General features: G+C 43.2%; 1 protein-coding gene across 1 annotated transcript in view; it reads right to left on the bottom strand.

The window, feature by feature from the left end:
* ush2a (Usher syndrome 2A (autosomal recessive, mild)) overlaps window positions 1–22,837 on the bottom strand; it is a 916,330-nt gene that overhangs the window by 448,123 nt on the left and 445,370 nt on the right. Inside the window, exon 34 of the mRNA XM_078230465.1 lies at window positions 19,538–19,709. Coding sequence (XP_078086591.1) covers window positions 19,538–19,709 — 172 coding nt within the window. The remainder of the gene's footprint in view (window positions 1–19,537; window positions 19,710–22,837) is intronic.

Genomic DNA, 22,837 nt, shown 5'->3' with positions numbered 1-22,837 from the left:
CTGTCATTGCATCAACACAAGATACACATAAGGCTCGACCCAAAACCCAAGGTTCCTGAAGAATTTCAGCATTCAGCCACTGATTAAACTCTTGCAACTTTGGGAGCATTTAGGAGAAACAGAAGCTTAGTTTTGATAGTGAACAAAGTCATACAAGGGAAGTCTGATGGAACTAGTAAAGTGATAAAAGATTGGTTTTCATTAAAATTATTGATAGCACTGAAATTATTGCTTGTTTCAACATTATTTTTGGCAAGGAATGTAAATGTCTAGTTATTAGTTCACTATTCTAACATGAGGGACAGACAAGACTATTATAACAGTGAGCTTAAATCAGGAAATGGTTTCCTGTGTCAGCGAGCAAGATGTTGTCCTCTGCATCTTCTTCAGTGCACCTACTCATCTGCCTGGATTGTTTAAGTACTTTTTCTCTTCATCTTTCCAGGCCTCCACGAGGAGGCCAAAGCAAAGTTCCATAGTATACAACAGACCACTATAAACCTTGACACTCTAGCTGGAATATATTACAGAGCAACCCCAGACTGATTCATCCACCAGAATTATAACATTCTAGCCATCTGGTGATATCATCAATTTTGTTGCAGCGGAGCTGCTATCAATGGAAAGCAGCTGTGTATCTTGAGCCATAGCCATACAGAGCATGGCTCTGATTCTGAGAATACAATCAGACTCTTGTCTTTCTGGTCAAATGTCACTGCCTTTAAATTAAGGTATTGTGGCAACTTCCAGAAATGGTCATAGAGACATTTTGATGTTAGAGGAAAAGGTAAAGCAGGAATGTGCAAGAATGGACACAGATATTTGTCCCCATTGTACTGTGCTGATGGTTACCATGGCAAACTGGGTGCTGGGCAACAAGGGGTATTGCTGACCACCTGGCTTGTGACTCAGGTGCGCAACCAACGCACACATGGGTAGCATGCATAGAAAGAGAGTTGTAATGCGAAATATCATTGAGCACACCATTGGAGTGCTTAGGCAGATGCATTTGCTGCCTGAGATGGTCTGGAGAAGTCCTGCTGCAGTCACCAGAGCATGTGTCATTATTTGCCATGGTTTGCTGCAGTCTAGACAACCTCGCCATCATGAGGGTTCAGCCTTTAATACCAGATATATAGTTAGCAACTGAAGAGGAAGCAGAGGAGCTGGAGGCTTTTTCCTGTCCCAGTGCTCTTATGCAGTGCTATAGCAGCATTGCCAGTGGAGGGGTGCTGAATTTTAGTGCGGTAGACGGCATGATCTGATAGGACAAGCTCTAGCAACTCTGGACTCCAGACTGCAGCACCTCGGCATTAGAGTAAGTATTCTGGGTTGATTGGTTGATAGGCACCAGTGAAGGCACTGGCAGAAGTGCACACCTAGACAGTGAGCTGTGGGAAGAGAGGTACAGCCAGAGCAGGTGCAGGGCCAGCAAGAAGTGCAACGTGGAAGGGTCTGCAGAAGATGCCATTACCCTGCAGGCGGAGTTAACAGGCAACGCTCTAGTTACCTCGGCAAGTCTGAGGTTTGGTGCCCAAGAAGGTTCTGCTTCTCTAGGGACAATGAGACCTCCATATTCCAGATGTTAGGCGTAGTGATCACCTCACACTGTGTAGATGGTCAAGTGTGCCAATGGCCCTTAAGAAACACAGAATCATAGAATCCTACTGTGCAGAAGGAGGCCATTTGGCCCATCGAGTCTGCACCGACCACAATCCCATCCAGGTCCTATCCCCATAACCCCATACATTTACCCTAGTTAGTCCCTCTGACACTAAGGGGCAATTTAGCATGGCCAACTCACCTAACCCGCACATCTTTGGACTTAAGGTTACAGTGGCCCGGAAGTTTTATGCCTCCTTTCCAAGGGTCAGTGTGAGATCAATGTGGTGTTTCCCAGCCTGTTGCCCACAGCTACATCAAGCTGCTCACTGATGCTCTGTTCAGACGGGTCAGACTGATCTCCATTCATTTCCAGACCGATGATGCCAGCCAGGCTGAGCAAACCAGAGGCTTCACTGCAATTGCTGGGTTCCCGCATCCAGAGAGCCATGGATTGCATCCACATGGCCATCAAGAGGTCTTTGTCGAGCCGGGTACCTTCATCAACAGAAAGGGTTTCCACTCTCTGAATTTCAAGGCACAGATTTTTCAGGTCTGCGCCATGTGCCCTGACAGCTGCCATGATGTGTACATTGCAACACGTCCAGATGCCAAGGCTTCAGCTCAGTTGGATGGTTGTGCAACAAAGGCCATCTCCTGAAAAAGTGGCTTGGGTTGCCATCCCGATACCCAAGGACAGGTCATTGAGAGGAGCACTGAGCTACACAAGATGAGGTTCTGCTGCCTGGGCCGATCAGGGGGAGCACTGCAGTATCCTCTTGCTCTTATTATCTCTTCTCTGCTGTTCCCTGCACAATCTGACTCTATTCTTCTATTGGAGGATGAATTCAGCAAGACTGCTGCAAAGAGTGACTCAGCCTCCTTAAACTGACATGATTCAGGAGTTTTGTTGCCTCTAAATTGGTAACATGCCACATTAAGCATTACTGACTGATTGCCTATTCTGTACCTTTTTGTTTTGTTGGTGGTTGAAATTGTTTCCTGCTTCACAGCTGCTTCAGCGGTTTGGCCCCATGGCTGGCTGCAGATTCCTGCCCTAGCTGGTGAACGGTGCTTTGGTGTGCACTCTGCCCCTTTGGTGCACCTTTTTCAGCACTTTCCATGGCCAGTGCTCGTTTAATATTCATGTCAATCTCTGCAAGCAAACTGTGCTGAATAAAGTTGTTGTTTACACCACAGATTAACCTATCATGTGACATGTCATTTAAGGTGGCTCCAAAATCACACTACCCGATAATTGTTTCAGTTTAGCAATGCAAATGGTGATCAATTCACAACTCCAGAGGCTCGTCATCTGCCTTGGACTTCAGCAGTCCTTCGACTGCTGGAACCGTGGACACTCTCTGCCTCTGCCAACTAGCTCAGCTGTCAGCCCTCAAATGTTGCATGATGATTGGGTCTGTAAGTATCTCAGGAATTGACCATCATTTCCACGCTGGAAAGAAAGACTGAGATCCAAGTTCTGGGAAAAGCCCTTTGCCTAGTTATAGAATCCATAGAATCCCTACAAGTTCAGAAGGAGGCCATTTGGCCCATCGAGCCTGCATCGACACAATCCCATCTGGGCCTATCCCCGTAACCCCACATATTTATCCTACTAATCCGCCTGACACTAAGGGGCAATTTAGCATGGCCAATCCTCCTATGGTGCACATAGAGTCATAGAGGTTTACAGCATGGAAACAGGCCCTTCGGCCCAACTTGTCCATGCTGCTCTTTTTTTCAAACCCCTAAGCTAATCCCAATTGCCCGCATTTGGCCCATATCCCTCTATACCCATCGTCCCCATGTAACTATCTAAATGCTTTCTAAAAGAAAAAATTGTACCCGCCTCTACTACTACCTTTAGAAGCTTGTTCCAGACACTCACCACCCTCTACGTGAAAACAATTGCCCCTCTGGACACTTTTGTATCTCTCTCCTCTCACCTTAAACCTATGCCCTCTCGTTTTAGACTCCCCTACCTTTGGGAAAAGATATTGACTATCCAGCTGATCTGTGCCCCTCATTATTTTATAGACCTCTATAAGATCACCCCTCAGCCTCCTATGCTCCAGAGAAAAAAGTCCCAGTCTATCCAGCCTCTCCTTATAACTCAAACCATCAAGTCCCGGTAGCATCCTAGTAAATCTTTTCTGCACTCTTTCTAGTTTAATAATATCCCTTCTATAATAGGATGACCAGAACTGCTCACAGTATTCCAAGTGTGGTCTTACCAATGTCTTGTACAACTTCAACAAGACGTCCCAACTCCTGTATTCAATGTTCTGACCGATGAAACCAAGCATGCCGAATGCCTTCTTCACCACTCTGTCCACCTGTGATGCCACGTTCAAGGAGCTATGTACATGTACCCCTAGATCTTTTTGTTCTGTAACTCTCCCCAACGCCCTACCATTAACTGAGTAAGTCCTGCATTGGTTCAATCTACCAAAATGCATCACCTCGCATTAATTAAACTCCATCTGCCATTCGTCAGCCCACTGGCCCAATTGATCAAGATCCCATTGCAATTGGAGATAACATTCTTCACTGTCCACTATGCCACCAATCCTGGTGTCATCTGCAAACTTACCAACCATGCCTTCTATATTCTCATCCAAATCATTAATATAAATGACAAATAACAGTGGACCCAGCACTGATCCCTAAGGCACACCGCTGGTCACAGGCCCCCAGTTTGAAAAACAACCCTCTACAACCACCCTCTGGCTTCTGTCAAGAAGCCAATTTTGTATCAATTTAGATACCTTACCATGGATCCCGTGAGATTTAACCTTATGCAACGACTTACCATGCGGTACCTTGTCAAAGGCCTTGCTGAAGTCCATGTAGACAACATCAACTGCACTGCTCTCATCTACCTTCTTGGTTACCCCTTCAAAAAACTCAATCAAATTTGCGAGACATGATTTTCCACTCACAAAGCCATGCTGACTGTCCCTAATCAGTCCTTGCATCTCTAAATGCCTGTAGATTCTGTCTCTCAAAATACCTTCCAACAACTTACCCACCACAGATGTGAGGCTCATTGGCCTGTAGTTCCCAGGCTTTTCCCTGCAGCCTTTTTTAAACAAAGGCACAACATTTGCCACTCTCCAATCTTTAGACACCTCACCCATGATTATCGATGATTCAAATATCTCGGCTAGGGGACCCGCAATTTCCTCCCTAGCCTCCCACAATGTCCTGGGATACACTTCATCAGGTCCCGGGGATTTATCTACCTTGGTGTGCTTTAAACATCTTTGCATTGTGGGAGGAAATCGGAGCACACGGAAGAAACCCACACAGAAACAGCAAGAATGTGCAAACTCCACACAGACAGTCACCTGAGGCCAGAATCGAACCCAAGGCCCGCTGCGATGTGAGACAGTGCTAAGCACTCTGCCACCGTATCAACCTTTGATGTTGAACTCCTCCATGCTCCTTGACAATGACTGGTTTACTGGCAGATACGCCAATGCACCGAGCATTTCATTACAGTCCAGATAGAGACCATTCGGCCTATTGAGTCTGCACCAATCCTTCAAAATAGCATCTTACCCAGGCCCACCAACCCTGCTCTCCCACCCTATCCCCATAACCCTGTGCATTCAACATGGCTAATCTACCTAACCATCTTTGGATTGTGGGAGGAAACCACATTACCCGGAAGAAATCCACATAGACATGTACAAACTCCACAATCACCCAAAGGCGGAATTGAACCCGGGTCCCTGGCACTGTGAGGCAGCAGTGCTAACCACTTTGCCAACATGCCATTCTGCTAAATATATCCAGCATTTTTTGTTGTTAATTCAGATTTCCAGCATCCACAGTGATTTGTTTTATCCCAGTGTTGTAAGCATTCAATATGGTCCTGTTTCACTACCAGCCTCTATAGAATCAATTAAAATTCCCTGAACCCTTCAATGGATCAGGAATAAACCCACCGTTGTTTGCTCATATGGCATCATTAGCTTCCAGTTCTAGGTGCACTATCTGTTCTACACCATCTGCTCTGCTATTATCACAAGATACTTGCAGGTAGGAATACCTTCTTTGTGCAATTTTATTTCACCCGTCCATAAAGTTCCTAAAACCACTGCCCACCACCACTTCCCTCCATCCTTTGCGGTATGAAATTACTACACGGAAATGTTTCTTTTGAAAGAAAGAACAATGGATATTAAAATGATATTGTCTGCCCCTTGAAAATTCCTCCCTGCAGTGTATTAGCTCCCCAGTCATGGCATCTCCAACTCCAAGTTGTTGATTTCTTGATATGTAAGTTGGAGTGACAGCCTCTTTGGTTGACTATGAACTGTGTTGGTGATTTAATCATTCTGTCTTCTTAGATTTAACTTTCAACTTATGATATCATTCATCCAGTTTTAAACTGAGGCGCATTGGAAGGCACTGGCTATGACTTTTTGTCCTGTGGGAAGATCCCTATTTTGAAGCTGTGAATAATGACATGTTAGAGATTTCCAGCAAACAGCAAGTGTTAAAACACAAAACAAAAAAATATATCTTGACCTCATAATTTGCAACACTTGGCCTTTTGTCCAACTTACCAAATTGAGATGAACACAAATCATGGTAGCTAATGGGGAATAACTAAAGCAAACCAGGTATAGGTAGTAAATATGTTGAGAAATTATAAAGAGTGCATAGAAAGAAAATGTGAAAACGAAAATATAATTGAGATATTTCTCCTGTGAGACCCTTGACTTAATTACGGAATGAGAATGGTACTAAATAGAAAATTTGTATATATTTGAACTGAATAATGGTATTTCATCCTTTTAACCTTCTAATTGCTCTCTACAAATATAAACATAGGAACAATGATGGACAGGGAAAACCTTCTGGTCAATACAAACTTTCTCTCACAATTGTAGCACTTTGTACATGTACATTACGCACATCCACCATCTCAGTGAAAACCACATGAATTCCTGGTAGAGGCAAGACACCAGACACAAATCCAAGTCAACTGGGAACAAAAATTTGGGAATTCATCTCTGGCCTCACCAGGCGATTGAAATTTTATGCAGCACCTATCTTGTGTAAGAGATTACTTTTGACCCAGCCAGAAACAGGTCTGGCTGTTGTTTGAAATGATTTAGTGATTCACCATCCCCCACTCAAGCCAGCAGTCTGTGCCAGAAGTCAATTATTCTCCGGAAAAAGAACCACCTCCTGACATCTAACCTAGATCTCATCTTGTCCAACTTTAAATTTTGATGCTTGGTCCTCCCTAACTTGTTTAATTGGAACAAACTGTCACCCCAAACATAATCTCTTTCCTTCGCAAGGTACCTTCCCAAATTGTGGGTGGTACCCTGCTAATCCCCCTAACCCACACATCTTGGAACTCTAAGGGGCAATTTAGCATGGCCAACCCACCTAACCTGCACATCTTTGGAGTGTAGGAGGAAACGGGAGTGCCAGGAGGAAACCCACACAGACCCACGTGCAAACTCCACACAGATTGTCACTCAAGACTGGAATTGAACCCGGGTTCCTGGTGCTGTGAAGCAGCAGTGCTAACCACTGTGCCACCGTATGGTATTCAAAGTCTCAAAGGCAATAATCAGAGCATCCATAGTGAGAAGCTTGAAATAAGTAACATGTAGTGAGACTCTAAATGAGGTCCATAAATTGAAGGCAACGAGTTGAGGTATGGTCGAAGATAAAGTGTGGAAAAGAGACAACAGCCCTGGTAGAATGCAAATGAAAAGCTCTTGAAGCAACTCAGCACATCCCGGGTCCCAGGCGCTGTGAGGCAGCAATGTTAACCACCGTGCCACCCACTAGAACATTGAGATCTCTTTCTGTCTCCATCTGCTTCAATTACTTTTCATAAAAGTGTATGCATATTTAGCTTTAACCTTGCACACATGCATAACACTGCACTTTTCCAAGTTAAATTATCATTTGTCAGTCACAAGCGTAATCCTCCAATACATCAAGATCTACCTGAAGCAGGCAAGCATTGGCTACAGTTCTGGCACTCGCACAAATCTTAATATCACCTGCAAACTTGCAGATCTCACGCCAGCACCTACATTTATCATCATTAATAAAAATAATAAAAAGCAACAATCCCAACACTGATCCCTGCAGGATACCACTGATAATCGCTGTCCAAACACATCCAAATCCATATATAATTATATTCTGCATACAGTTTTCCAGTCAGTTCTCAATCCAGCTCAATATGTTGCCACTGATAACAATGGCTTTGATCTTGTAGATAAGCTTCTTGTGTGATACCTTGTCAAAAGCTTTTTGGAAGACTAAGTAGACAATTCCTGCTGGGCTTTACTCATCTAACATTTTAGTGACTTTTCAAAAAATGCAATCAACTTTGTTAGACATGACCTTACTTTGAAGTATGTTGGGATGCTCGATATGTCTATCCCTAACTAAGAAATCATATTTATAAGCTTAATGATTCATTCAAGCAGAGGCAGATTTACAGTTTGTGGGGCCCTATGCTCAGCTTCAGCCCCACTCCTGCACCACCCCAGGATCTGAAGACTGAAACCCATCCCTCACACACACTCTCTCTTACCCCCACCTCTTGGGAAATGCTCTCTTCCCCCCACTCCAAGCACACACTCTTTCTACCCCCACTCATCGCACATTTTCTTTCCCCACCCCTCTCAGACACTCTCTTTTCTCCTCCACCTCTTGCACACTCTCTCTCTTTCCCCTGGCCTTCTCATAGACTCTCTCTTTTATCCCCAAGCTTTGCACGCTCTCTCTCTCTTCCCCCCACCCCTCACACACATTTTTTTTCTTCCTCCACCCCTCACACACACTCTCTCTTCCCCAACCCCTCACACACACTCTCTCTTCCCCAACCCGTCACACACACTCTTTCTTCCCTCAACTTCTCACACACACTCTCTCTTCCCCCACCCCTCACACACACTCTTTCTTCCCCCACTCCTCACACACACTCTTTCTTCCCCCACCCCTCACACACACTCTTTCTTCCCTCACCCCTCACACACACTCTCTCTTCCCCCACCCCTCACACACACACTCTCTTCCTCCACCCTTCACACACACACTCGCTTAGACCACCATAAGACATAGGAGCAGAATTAGGCCACTTGGCCCATCAGGTTTGCCCCACCATTCAATCATGGCTGATATTTTTCTCATCCCCATTCTCCTGCCTTTTCCCGAAAACCCCTGATCCCCTTAATAATCAAGAACCTATCTATTTCTGTCTTAAAGATAGTCAATGACCTTACCCCCTCTTACTTCTTACCCCCACCCCTCTCACACACAATCTCTCTTCCTCCACACTTTACACAATCTCTCTCTTACCCACCACCCCTCGCACACACTGTCTCTCTTACCCCCACCTTACACATACACTCTCTCTTACCACCAGCCCTTGCACACACTTTCTCATCCCCCACCGCTCACACACTCTCTTCCCCCCATGCCTGCCACACTGGCTCTCTACCCCCCCCCCAACCCCCAATGCCAGTGGAGCAGTAGGAAGTTTTGTGGTGCAGGAGCTCTGAAGAAAATGCATTGGCCATATAATTTCTCAATATTCTATTATGATATTTTGCTATGTATTATTCATTTGAATCCCCAAACATCAGTAAAACTATGCATTAAGTGAAAAATATTAGTGCCATTTTGAATTTTATTTTGAACCATGAATCAAGAAAAGGAAAACAAAGAACAATACAGCACAGAAACAGGCCCTTCGGCCCACCAAGGCTGTGCCGACACAGATGTGCCTCTTTAATGTAATATTTTCTTGTCCCTATGTGGTCCATATCCCTCTGTTCACTGCCTACTCATGTATCTATCCAGATGCCTCTTGAACGTTGTTATAGAATTAGGCATTCACAACCCTCTGTGTGAAAAACTTGCCCCTTAAGTCTCTTTTAAACTCTCCTCCTCTCACTCTCAACTTATGCCCCTGACTAATTGACCCTTTTTGGTAAAATGTTGTCCTGGGCAGGAGAAGTGGAGGGTTGCCCGTTGGCCATGCTGTCGGCTTTTCCCGTCGTATTTTTAAACACTTTGTCAAAAGTCCCCCAACGTCATGCTGGCAGGGCGGGCTCATCTGACAACAACTTTGGATTTGGGCAGCTCCATTAAGGAATGAAAGTGTGTTTGCTGTATAAATACAATTTAAAATGGAGATTGGGTGAAAATGCACTTAATTTCATTGAGAAAACAATACAAACGTTGTTTACAGAACAGAGAGTTGGAGGAGAAGGAGAATTGAAGTGAAACAATATAACATCAAGGCTGTTTACCTTTCTTGATTTTTATCAAATATTATGCATGACGACAAAAAAGCCATTTTGGGACTCCCGCTTGATTCTCCACCCTCTCTGCCCTTCCCACCCACCACCCCTCCCCACCTCCAAAAAAACAGGAGCTGAAAATCCCTCCCCATTTTTCTTTCTGAGGGAATGCAGGCTTAAAATGGACTGGTTTGGCCTCGCCACAGTGCCAGGGTGAGGGATTTACCTGCAGAATGTGCTTCTCTCAATCAGCAAGTGGTTGTGCGCTCCCATACATCACTAGTAGGATACTCCGGCCACACTCACCTCAAAACTGCAGCATCCCACACGGTCCACCCACGCCCAACTACAATTCCCGTGACGAGCGGGATGGGAGAATTCTGACCCACATCTTACTGCGATGGCAGCTACCCCTTGAACACTTACAGTAGCCAACTGCATCACAATGCCAAAAGGTACCTCCCCGGCTGGAGGCTGCTGACAGGATTGGCTCACTGATGGTCGGGCCTGGACATGGACACAGACACCGGATATATCGGACATGGATGGATATCGACACACACACCAGATATATCGGACATGGATGGACATGGACACACACCAGAAATATCAGATACAGATGGACATGGACACACACACCGGATGTATCGGACACGGATGGACACACACCAGATATATCGGACACGGATGGCCCTGGACACACACACCGGATATATCGGACACGGACATACACACACACAAACACACACTCATTCACACATACTTTCTTGATTCCACACATTGTGCCTTCATACTGGGAGATGGGGGGTGAGGGTTAGGGGACGGGGTGGTGAGAGAATGGGTTGATGGGGGTGTGAAGGAGGGAGCTGGGGGTGAGGGATGGGAATTTCGGATGGGGTAGAGCAGATTAAACGACAAATTAAATTAGTTCCCGCCATCTGGGTCTGGCACCTCCAATTCCATCCACGCTCAAATGACACTCACCCTCTCTCAGATTTGAACTCCTGAGCATTGAGCGCCATCCAATGCTGCAAGCAGCAGAACTACAATTCCCATCAGGCACCATGGACTGGTTCTTCCCGGGTTCCATACATCTATTTCTCATTGCGCAGGCACACACAGCCAGAAGCCGCTTGGGTAATGTAGTGCTGGCCATTGATTATGTCAGGAAAGAACTGTCCCCTCCTCTGTGATTGGCTCAGCAGAGTGATTAACATGGAAATTCTGGAAGGGATTTCAAAGTAGTTCTGACCCTGATTGGTTGCGAGAGACCAGCTAATCATTTTGGGGCCCCCTGTGGTTTTGAGGCCCTGTGTCTAGGCAAGGTGTGTTTCACTGTAAACCCACCCCTGCACTCAAACATCATCTCCATTATTGATCTCAATTTAATGGCCCTATAGTTAGCTGGGGGAATTATGCCCATTTTAAAAAAAAAGATGAAGCACTATTTAGCCTAATTTTAGTCAATGGGAACTGTCAGGGAGATCTGCGGGCTACTGCACAACAAAAAAATCTCAATTGAGATTCAGCTGATCCACAAAACCACTAATGTGACATGGCACCAAGTTAAATTTTCAATCTCAGTTTTAGTTTTGCAAATCTAAACATGGCGATCAAGCACAATTTTCCATTGGTTCCTGCCCACTTGCAGCTGAATTAAGTTTCCAAAGTGTCATTTTTTTTTTGGAAATAACTATCAGAGTTGGGTCATTTTAGCCAGCTGTGTCTGGATTAATTCGATTTGGTTTCAAAGAAACGAAAAGCACTCAGCCATCTAAAATGAATTGTTTTAGGTAACTGTTTAAATAATCAAAGAAATTGATTTTGACTTGAATATGTCCGATTTTAGATCCGATTATTTAACAGTATTGTGAGAAAGCATTTCATAATTTTATTCTCCCAGAATCGGATTTTGCCTGCCTCTTTCCCCCCCCCCCACGTGATGCAGGTTTGCCTTTCGTCAGAATGACAAAATCCAGCCCCTTGTCTGCCACATCTTTTCAGGTGGAAATGAAATATACCATGGCACTGAATCATAGAAATCATAGAAAACCTACAGTGCAGAAGGAGGCCATTCAGCCCATCAAGTCTGCACCAACAACAACCCCACCCCAGGCCCTATCCCCATAACCCCACACATTTACCCCACTAATCCCTCTCACCTACACATCCTGGGACACTAAAAGGCAATTTAGTATGGCCAACCCTAACCTAATCCATACATCTTTGGACTGTGGGAGGAAACCAGAGCACCCAGAGGAAACGCACGCAGACTCGGGGAGAATGTGCAAATTCCACACAGACAGTGACCCAAGCCTCGAATCGAACCCAGATCCCTGGAGCTGTAAGGCAGCAGTGCTAACCACTGTGCCACCGTGCCACTCATTCCTGACACAATCAACAGTCAAGGATTGCTTGAGGATTATCCCATTGCTGCTGAGAGGACTTTGCTGTGTCCAAGTTAGCTGCTGCATTTCTGTAAATTACCTCCGTGATTGCACTTCTGAAAAGTACTTTGATGTGGAGATGCCAGCGTTGGATTGGGGTGGGCACAGCAAGAAGTCTCACAACACCAGGTTAAAGTCCAACAGGTTTATTTGGTATCACGAGCTTTCGGAGCGCTGCTCCTTCATCAGGTGAGTGATGAAGGAGCCTGATGAAGGAGCAGCGCTCTGAAAACTTGTGATACAAAATAAAATGTTGGACTTTAACCTGGTGTTGTGAAAAGTACTTTGTGAGGTACAATGCACAGGGATCTCCTAAGATTTTGAGGACACTATTTAGCAAATTCTTCCTTTTTATAATAAATGAACCAACATGCTTGCAAAAATAGTAATCAGATGAATTTTAATTATATTAAGCATGCAAATGCTATTTTAGCACAATTTCAATATTGATATGCAAATCAAAATTTTTAGGAATAAGAAAAGGTCTGTCGACTCAATAAGCCCATTCTCTTTGATACTTTGGAATTCTACCTATCTGTCTTCTTGCCAGAACACTTAATTATTTCCTTTGTCAGAAATGTATTTAATTTCATCTTATGCCAGTTATAAAAAATATTTATAAAAATAACTGTCTAAATTTCTTTTTTACTGTCAGATCCCTAACATTGGCTTACTTCCTCAGGTATTTGAATTCTTCATTACATTGAACAAATAAATTGAAAATGTACGTGAAAAATAGCAAAGTACAAATTTATATAAAGCTGGCAGTAGAATTCATTAGGAAGTAGCTGATAATTAAGCAAGAATTGGTTTGTGTCAAGTGATTTTGCACATATAACTGCAGGTAAAATTGAGAATTTACTTAGCATTGAAGTAGATGAATGATACTAGCAGAAAATCCCAGTTGTATTCTGCATGACTGAGTACTTCTGTAGGCAACATTTTTAATAATACTTTATTGAACAAGATAGCAACTGTATCTCCTAACACAAGAAATACTTGCATTGAATATTTCTGTGTTTCTGCAAAGCAGAGGAGCATACAGTTGTTCACATTCCACCACCAGCCCTCCGCTCTCACAACACCACCTGCACTTTTAAAGTATCTTAAGGTGCTTTCCTGTATTATGGATGGTACCAATAACTTAAGTAAATAGCAGCTGGCCAACACCATCAGAAAATGTAACTGCCTCCACCCACCCCACCTCCATCCAATCCTGAGCTTTACCATCAGGGGAGAAGGATTTATCAGTCATGAATAAATGAGCAGAGATAGCAAGGAATCAGGTTTTCACCTCTCTGATTACCAAAGACCAGATTTTTGCCACGACAGAGAAGCTCTCCGTCATGCGTAAACAGTGGAAATGGCAGAAAACCCTAAGTTCTTATTGAGCTCAGTACCAATTCAGTGACTTGCAGGTCTACACCTATGTCCAGCATTTCCTGAATGTGCTGCTGGTTGTGGCTCCCCAATCACAAACTGTTATGTTGTTGTGATCCCCACTTAATTAAATATTTATCACCAATGGTGATGGTGTCATATTTGAGCTGGCTTCCATATCCACATGATAATGATAAGAGCAACAAGCCCATGGTTGCTTCCAATGGACCTCAGAGACCTAGTGGAAGAGAGAAATGCTGACGCGAGCCTTTGAGTTATTGTGAGTATCTCGCCAAGTGGAGATTTTGGGCGAAACAAGGCCTCTCATTATTGCATGTGGCATAGGCCCCCAGATGTTTTAGTGAATCACCTCATGATCAGGGACTGCTTCGTCTCCCTGGCAATAGCTCTCTGCTGCCCCTCGTGGTACAACGTACTATTCTCTCATCCTCATGTTCCTCTTCTGAGTCGTCCTTTGATTCTCATCTGAGGAGGTTTGAGAATGAAAGCTGGCCTCATCCAATTTGGCAGAGCCAAATTGTGCAGCATGCAGCAAAGATCAGAGAGCCTAACCGTCACATACTGTGGGGAGTCAGCAGATCAATCCAGGCATCATCACCTCATTTTTAGGAGAACGATAGTCCTCAATAATTACCTTGGTAGAAGCATGGCTCGTGTTGTATTGTTCCTCTGCATGAGTCCCCTCCTTAATAGATGACCCTTGTTTCCAAGTAGCCAATCATCCAGTTAAATGGCTGGGACAAAGAGCTGAGTAACCTGGGAGCACCTAAGGATAGAAGCATTATGGCTACTCTCAAGCTATTGTGCACAGACCTGTAGGATCCTCAGATGGAATCTGCACATTAAGGGAGTGAAATCCCTTCTGGTTTACAAATGCCCCTGGTTATCCCATGGGTGCCTTTTTGGATACATGGTGCAACTATTCTCCCCCAGCACATTAGGGAATCTTGCGATGGTCCTAAAACATCCTGATCTCTTGGCTTGGCTGACCCTCCAGTGATGAATTTGACCACCCTAATGAACAATGCGTCAGTAATAAGCTGGGTGTATTGCCAGGCTGCTGATTGGGATATACTGTGGAAAGATACAGCTGATCCTTGAACGGATCCCAAGGAATAGAAATTCAATACAGCCGTCATTTTCAGTGGCACAGGAACTGGATAACCATCCACACCATTGAAGATCATTTCCCCTCCAAGCATGTCACAAATTGATGTGACCTCCTCCCTGGAGAGCCACAGCCACATAAGACACTGGCACCCATACATGTGGAGATGATTTGAATGATGCCTGTACACCCATCCTTCAGGGTAAACCCTTCTCCAGGCAGGGCTATCTGCAGGCACCTCTGCATCCTTCTAGCCCTCCAGCATCACTGGGGCACTCAATTAGTTCACCAGAAAGATGCCACTGCCCCTCAGCAACCTTCCTCCCCTCCTTCTTTTATCTTTGCTTAAGGAGCTCCACCTGAGTGAACGATCGCCATGGCCCCTACTCCCTGTGAATCCTTCCTGTCAGTGTTTCCTGTAAGGGTGCCTCTGTGACAGCAGTGCCCCTTCTAAATCACTCCCCTCAAGATGAACACTTAAGAATTGAACTCCGGCCAATTCTCTCCTCTCATAATTTCAACGGCAACCTCCAACTCTACACTTCAACCCGAATATCCTAGCTTTGTGCTGCTGTGATTATCTCCTCCCTATATAAATTGTCCAACCAACATAAAATTACATGGGTGTTGTCAGACAGTGAAAAATCGTGGGCAATTGGTAGTTAATCAACTCGAACCAGACCCAATGTCATAGCTATTATAGGTTTTATGTGGAGATATAGCGGGGGAACAGCCATCCAAACAGTGAGCATAAAATTATTCCCTGTAACCAAACTCCCAATCAGGCGAATACTTAATTTTAATTAATGGGTTTTAATTTTAATAAGTCTCTTATGTGGAACCTCACTGAATGCTTTCTGGAAGTCCATATAAGCTCCATCCATAGACATGCCCGCATGTACCACTTTAGTTATTTCCTCAAAAATATTCAATTAAATCCATTAGACATGACCTCCACTTCACAAATCCATACTGACTGTCTCTAATCAGCTCAAATTTCTCTAAGTGCTCAGTCACTCTGTCCTTAATTATAGATTCCATTAACTAGATTCCATTAACTTCCCCAGAACAGATGTTATACTAACGAGTCTATAATTTCTTTCTCAGGAAAAAATACAAAAATCACGGGATTTGGGAAAAATCGCACTCGCCTGATTTTTTTAGAAAGAATAGATATTACAAAAATGTGCTTTGTCTGTAAAATGTAATAAGGGCGTGACTCAGTAACATTCATGCCACCTAAGTATCAGGTAGTGACTATCTCTCAATTCTCTCCCTTTGGCGTTCAACAGCACAACCCCTGTTGGATCCCCTACCATCAACAACTGGGGGTTGGGGTCGGTTGCGGGGGGGGGGGGGTGTTGTTGTTGTCGCCATTGTACAAATGAAGGGTCAGATACATGAAACATTAACTCTGTTACCCTCACCACAGATCCTGCCCGACCCACTGGGTATCTCAAGTCTTTTCTGTTTGGATTTAGGAAAATCCATCAGGTCACCTTTGGCCAGAAACATAATTAGATCAGCCACCTAATTAGAGTGGCTACCAGAGCAGGCTGGATGCTAGGTAATCTTGGCAAGTGACTCAGTTCCTGGCTTGCCAAAGCTTTTCCAACATCTCTGGAACACAAGTCATGAATATGATGGAATGCTCTCCAATTGCCTGCATAAGTGTAAATCCAACACCATCCAAGAAGCTCAATACCATTCAGGATAAACAGTCTATTGGCACTCCATTCACCACCTTAAATATTCACTCCCTCCACCACCAGCACACCATGGCTACAAATGCACTACATCAATGTGCCAAGACTTCTTTGACAGGTGGTGTCGAAGTTAAAGGCATAAAGGCAGCAAGTGCATGTAAACGTCATCAACAACGAGCTCTCCTCTGAGTCACATACCATCCTGCCCAGACAATACATTATATTCTTTCATCATCACTGGGTCAAGGTTTTGAATTCCCAACCAGTATCTTCTATTTTTTTGGAGTGTGTGGGTGATTAATTGAAGTGCTTGGCCCCTTTAAATATTTTGTCATTTCTGCATATGTGTGGTGACTTAAAGGGGCTGAGGAATTTATTTTTGTTGCTGCACAGCAGCGCAAGCACGCAGCTTCCAGGGAACATTTTTCCCCAACTTATAGCACCGCGAGTACTTTCACCACACAGACTGCCGCAGTTTATGAAGGTGGCTCACCACCTTTCCAAGGGCAGTTAGGGATCAACAATAAGTGCTGGCCTAGCCAATGACGATGCTTGAATAATAAGATAAACATCCTTTGATAATGGAGTTACATTTGTAACATGTTCTAATATAGAGGGACGATTCTTGAATTGAGAGAGTTTTGGAGGATTATGGCAAAAAAAACAGCAAAACCTTCACTTGCTTTCTTTAAAACCTTGGGGTAGAAGCTTTAAGATACTGGGGATTTATCAGTCTTTGGTGCATTTTTTTCTAATATTATTCTCCTGTTTATGTTAATTTTAGTGAGCTCCAATCCTCGATACATTATTAGTTTCTTTGGAAAGTCAGGTATATTATCCTCTGCCTCCACTGTGAAGACTGACATAAAGTAATTATTCAATATGCTTGCAATATTAGCTGAACTGCTTCTAAAGAACCCACTTTACCCTTTTCTTCCAACATAATCATAAAAACTTTTGTGTTAATCTTGATATCCCTTGCAAATTTCTTTTCATATTCCTTCTTCTAGCTATTACTCTCTCTTTTGTCTTCCTTTGCTGTTCTTTATAATTCTCCCAGCAATCTTCGGTACAGCTCTCCTCAGGCCTACACACCTTACAGCTCCATTCATTCCTCTCTCTCCAGGCACCTCCTCACATCTTCATTTGCACAGCAAATACCTACACTTTTTGCCATCCCATGCCTCACAATCGTCCTCCTTAAATATTTCCCTTCTCTCCTTCCCGTGCAATCCAGTTCTCACACTCATCACTCTCTGTTTTCTCTCTTTACTGGAGAAGACAGCATGTATCTTTGAGGAAAGGCAGAGTATCAGGGCAGTGCTGGGAGTGGCCTTCCCATGATAGCCACCTTGGCAGCCACTGGCAGTGCGTGCTAATCTCATCCAATAGGAGGGAGGTTTTTCACGATGAGGCTGAAGATGTCAGCAGGCATTTGTGTGAAAGCCTGAGCCTCACGGGACACTGGTGTTCACACATGATGAGGCAGCTGATGTTCTGCCTGTAGACCCTCCATTGGGAGTTTCACCTCCTTCGAGCTGGGTCCATGTGTCCATCCCCTCTGCACTGTGGAATGACATATGGCTGGGGAGAAAGCAGCTGGTGCTGCTGCAGGTGTTGCTCCTACTGCTCCTTGTATTAATCCCGTTGTTCCTTCTCATCAGAGGTCCAAGGTAGAGCTGCATAAGTAGCTCCCGTGCTGCAGTGAAGGCTGACAACAGGGAAGTGCTGAAGTTCAAGAACCGACTTCCAAGAAATAAAGAATCACCTGTTACGCAGTGAGAGCAGATATTCAGAACAAGTGCTGTATCAGCCTCCCACCTAGACATGCCTGGAGCTCCTTAGTTTCACTGTTCAGAGGCTTCTCCACCTGAGAAACACTCCTCACTGTGTTCTCATCTGGTTGACCCTGGCGAGTCGCAGACTGCTTGAGAAATATGTGCACTGACTGCTAAAGAGAGAATGCTTAGATAAAACTTTATTACATATCACAATTACTTACCCGATAGCACCGCTTGTCTGCAAATCTAGAATCTGGATGGCATCTGGATCCCATTCCAACTAGAGGGTTTAACATCCTGTACACAGCTGAACCTGCATTCCCTTGGCACTTCATTTTGTCACACAAACACAGTACTCTTATTTAATTAAACAGGAATCCAAAATTCAAAGTGGCTTGATTAGGCAAACATCGGCAAATGAGCACAAAACATGCAAAACAAAGTCCTTTAATGGTTTACAAAGTTAGTTATGTCATTCTGGCCACCATTCAGAATTTGCCTGAGTCCTATATTTAATCACATCTCAATATGATTGTCAGAATATGAATTTGTGCCAACATCAGTTACTGGCCAGAACAATGGACGTAAAAACCATAAGCAACCATGTTGACTATATCCCACACCAGGTCCGAATACCAGGTTTTGGCCTGAACAATGGAACAATTCAAGCAGTATCACTTAAACATTTGACATTGTCCAGGTCATCCTGTTCCCAGGATGCTTCACAGTACCATCAAGGCGGCCATTATGTCAATCTTGAGGTTGAGCAAGGAGGAACTCACTTCACTATGCATTATGGGCATCAGGTGATATAAAGTCACAAAGAAAGGGTGCACAAAATATCAAAGAACAGGTCAGAAATCACAGTAAAGCCAAAGGGACAACATCTACAGAGACCAAATTTCATTACCTCAGGTTTGCAAGAAATCAGGTTGTAGGAATCTATCAAACAACCATAATAGTTCACATACTATTGGTGTCTGATTAATTAACATGCATTTGGACAACACACGAGGAATCACAAGGAATTATTTAACTCTGCTTAAAACAATTCCTACCATATATGAATATTTCCCAGGAAAAGCTCACACAATAATAGATTATAATTTTTATGAAAAACCTTGCAAGATTGTTAAAAACCCCTCACCATACTTACAAACATGTTTAATTTTAATAAAGCATGGGTACTTACAGAAAGTCTTATGAAGTATCTCGTCCCAGGTTCAAGTTGTCTCAGAGTGAAATCCACAAACAGCTCGGAGCTATTATACACCACATCACTGTGGTTCAAATTGTCTTTGCTGGTCGAAACATGTAGCAAGTAGCGTTCTAGATGCCCATTAAATTTTGGAGGTTCTCGACATCTAAATTTGTCAGAAAAATATAATTTACTGAGGCTCTAAATAGATGTGTAAACAATTAATTTATGGTTGGTCTGACGTCATGAGCTTAGTAAGAGTTTTAACAACACCAGATTGAAGTCCAACAGGTTTATTTGGTAGCAAACACCATTAGCTTTCGGAGCGCTGCTCCTTTGTCAGATGGAGTGGAAATGTGCTCTCAAACAGGGCACAGAGACACAAAAATCAAGTTACAGAATACTGATTAGAATGCGAATCCCTACAGCCAGCCAGATCTTAAAGATACAGACAATGTGGGTGGAGGGAGCATTAAGCACAGGTTAAAGAGATGTGTATTGTCTCCAGACAGGACAGCCTGTAACTTGATTTTTGTGTCTCTGTGCCCTGTTTGACAGCACATTTCCACTCCATCTGACGAAGGAGCAGCGCTCCGAAAGCTAATGGTGTTTGCTACCAAATAAACCTGTTGGACTTTAACCTGGTGTTGTTAAAACTCTTACTGTGGTCACCCCAGTCCAATGCCAGCATCTCCACATCATCATTAGCTTATACATAGAATTCTAAAGAGTTTAGTTAACCTATTTATATTCAATTATTGAATATTTTAGGAAAATTTAGGGTCAATTTTCACCCTGCTACCAACTCATCCTTAAATGTAAATGGGTCATTGTCATGATCCCTGCTGACGTCACTACTGGACAGTCAGATCCTAGAATGCAACCCTGGCTCAACAGACCGTAGCCGTTTTTTAAATTAGAGATGTGAATGAACAGAGTCACAGAACTCTGTCTCAGGACTACCAATTAACTTTTAACAAAAGAATATAATATGAAAAGATTGGCTATGACACAATCCACCCCACTTATATCTTCATGGATGTACACAGATCAATAAGGATAACACAAGTTACAAAATGTATCTTCCACTACAATGTTCTTGGTAAGTTCACAGTCCATGTGAACTAACAGGCCAACTGAGGTCAGACACACCACGCTCTGAAACAAAGTGACAAATGTACACAAAACAACTTCTGTGGATTTCTTATCAAATCCCTCCAGGTGCTTGTTACATTGTGAGCCAACCGATCTCACTGGAACTCTGGCTTCCGAACACCACTCTCGAAAACACGATTGAGGATCTTTTCCCAAACAGCTTTCTCTCAGATGCCTTCACCAGGGATCCACTTCCAGGTCTACAATCTCTCCTTTCAGTATTCCTCTGCCTTGTATTTCCACTTGCATTCAAGCTTCCATACTTATCTCTCAAGTACACAGCCATGACAACAAAACATTACTGTTTCACAGGCTTTGTCAATATGTCACCAAACTTTTGATTTGCTTCAGGTATCTGGCTTCTTACTTTAAATTTGATTTTTGCAGTTGTCTCTTTGACTCAGAGCACTTTCCCTGCTTTTTATTTTAATTTTACCCAACAAGAACTTGTTCAACTTCTTGTTCTTTGTCCCTTTAGTTTAATTGTCTTCCTGTGACATACTTTGTATCCCAACTTCCTGGTTTCTGGACTTTATGTTCTTTTGGAAAGTCTGCATTTTACAGCTCCTGCCCAGCTCCTTCTGGGTCCAGCTTAAAACTAAACTCAAAAGTTCTTTCTAACCTAGGGTGGACCCTGGTTGCTAAGCAACAACCTAGTCTTTCATTAATCCCTGTTTGTTTTCATGTTGTAAACCCTTTAATTACTACACCAGCACAGTTTGAAATTAAACCAAAAACCCACAGATGTGCAGGCACCTTTGTTCAACATAAGCTAAGTGAAGTTTTAACCCTTTCCTACACAGAAACAGAAAACAGACTTGCTTAAAGCTATACCTCATTGCTAATACCCACAAATACAAATATAGATTACTTAAATCTATCTTTGTTCCTGACAGTCATAAAGGGTTAAAAATTAAATATTTAAAATCACAGCGTGTTCATTAGAGTGTCACTGGTTTTGATTTTCAGATGGACCTTGATTTAAAGGCCAGCATATTCACCAACAACAGTCAAAGGACTCATTAATATGTTTAATTAAAGGTCAGATGACACATTTAGACCCCAATATAATTTTAGATCAAGAGGAAACAAAGGCTACCACAAATCTTCCACAAACCATGAAAACTGGAAGGCAGCTATTTATAGCGCTATTTTTCATTCAGAACAAATGCCGATCACTAATATTGTAATGGACAGGATCACTTTTCATACTTGCGTCAATTCTGGAAGAGATTTTACATTCTAAAAATGATGGAAGATGGAAACAAATGTCATGAAGTCATTTACTGAGAAGTATCATGGAATTTGATATAAGTCCAAACTCCATGAGCTAGGAATAGCTGCAAGAAAGATAACTGGGCTCACATATATCGCCACTCGCTCATCATCACTGGATCAAAATCCCAGAACACCTGTTTAACAACACTTTACCACAAGAACTACAGCAGTTGAAGAAGGTGGCTCATCAGCACCTTCTCAAAGACAACTAAGATGAGTGCACATCCTGTGAATCGATACATTACAAAAAACACATCAAGATAGGTCACCCTATCTTAAAAGTCAAATTGATACTGTTAAAATGTCAGAAAACACTGCAGATACCTGGAAAAAAAGAAACTAAACAAGTTTGCCTACAAATTTCTATAACCAGTAAATTAACTTCTGTTTTGTTTGGTTGCTAAGAGGGTCGGATCCAAAATGGGAGGAATAAGAGAATTAGGACAATGTAGAACTAGCCTTCACACACAACAGAATTAATGAAGCACATCTAAATTTCCAAAGCACAAACTACATTTTTCAGATTCCAATGATAAAGAAATGAACAGAGCATGACTACCATGATGTTTGCCAATTTCCTGCCGGGCCGAACATCCAACACGTTTTAGCAGCAATGAATCAAACCATGTTTCTGACCAAACATAGATGGGGAATTAGCTAGTCTGTGGGTGCACTAATTGCCAAGTGACCACATATCTGCAGTAAAAACATATTTAAAGTTTGTAAAAAAAAAGTGAAAGTTTAAAAAAGATAAAGGAAGGAGGAAGTAGTCAAACATTGCACAACCTAGCCTTGAAATTCCATCTGGCCTTGCATGGGTACTGTGCTCCAAAGGTTACGACTTCCACCCTTTGATCCCAT

This window comes from Mustelus asterias, chromosome 15 (assembly GCF_964213995.1).
Source record: "Mustelus asterias chromosome 15, sMusAst1.hap1.1, whole genome shotgun sequence".
Classification (NCBI taxonomy): domain Eukaryota; kingdom Metazoa; phylum Chordata; class Chondrichthyes; order Carcharhiniformes; family Triakidae; genus Mustelus; species Mustelus asterias.
The sequence above is the reverse complement of the archived record's forward strand: the minus strand, read 5'-3'. Positions and strand labels throughout refer to the sequence as shown.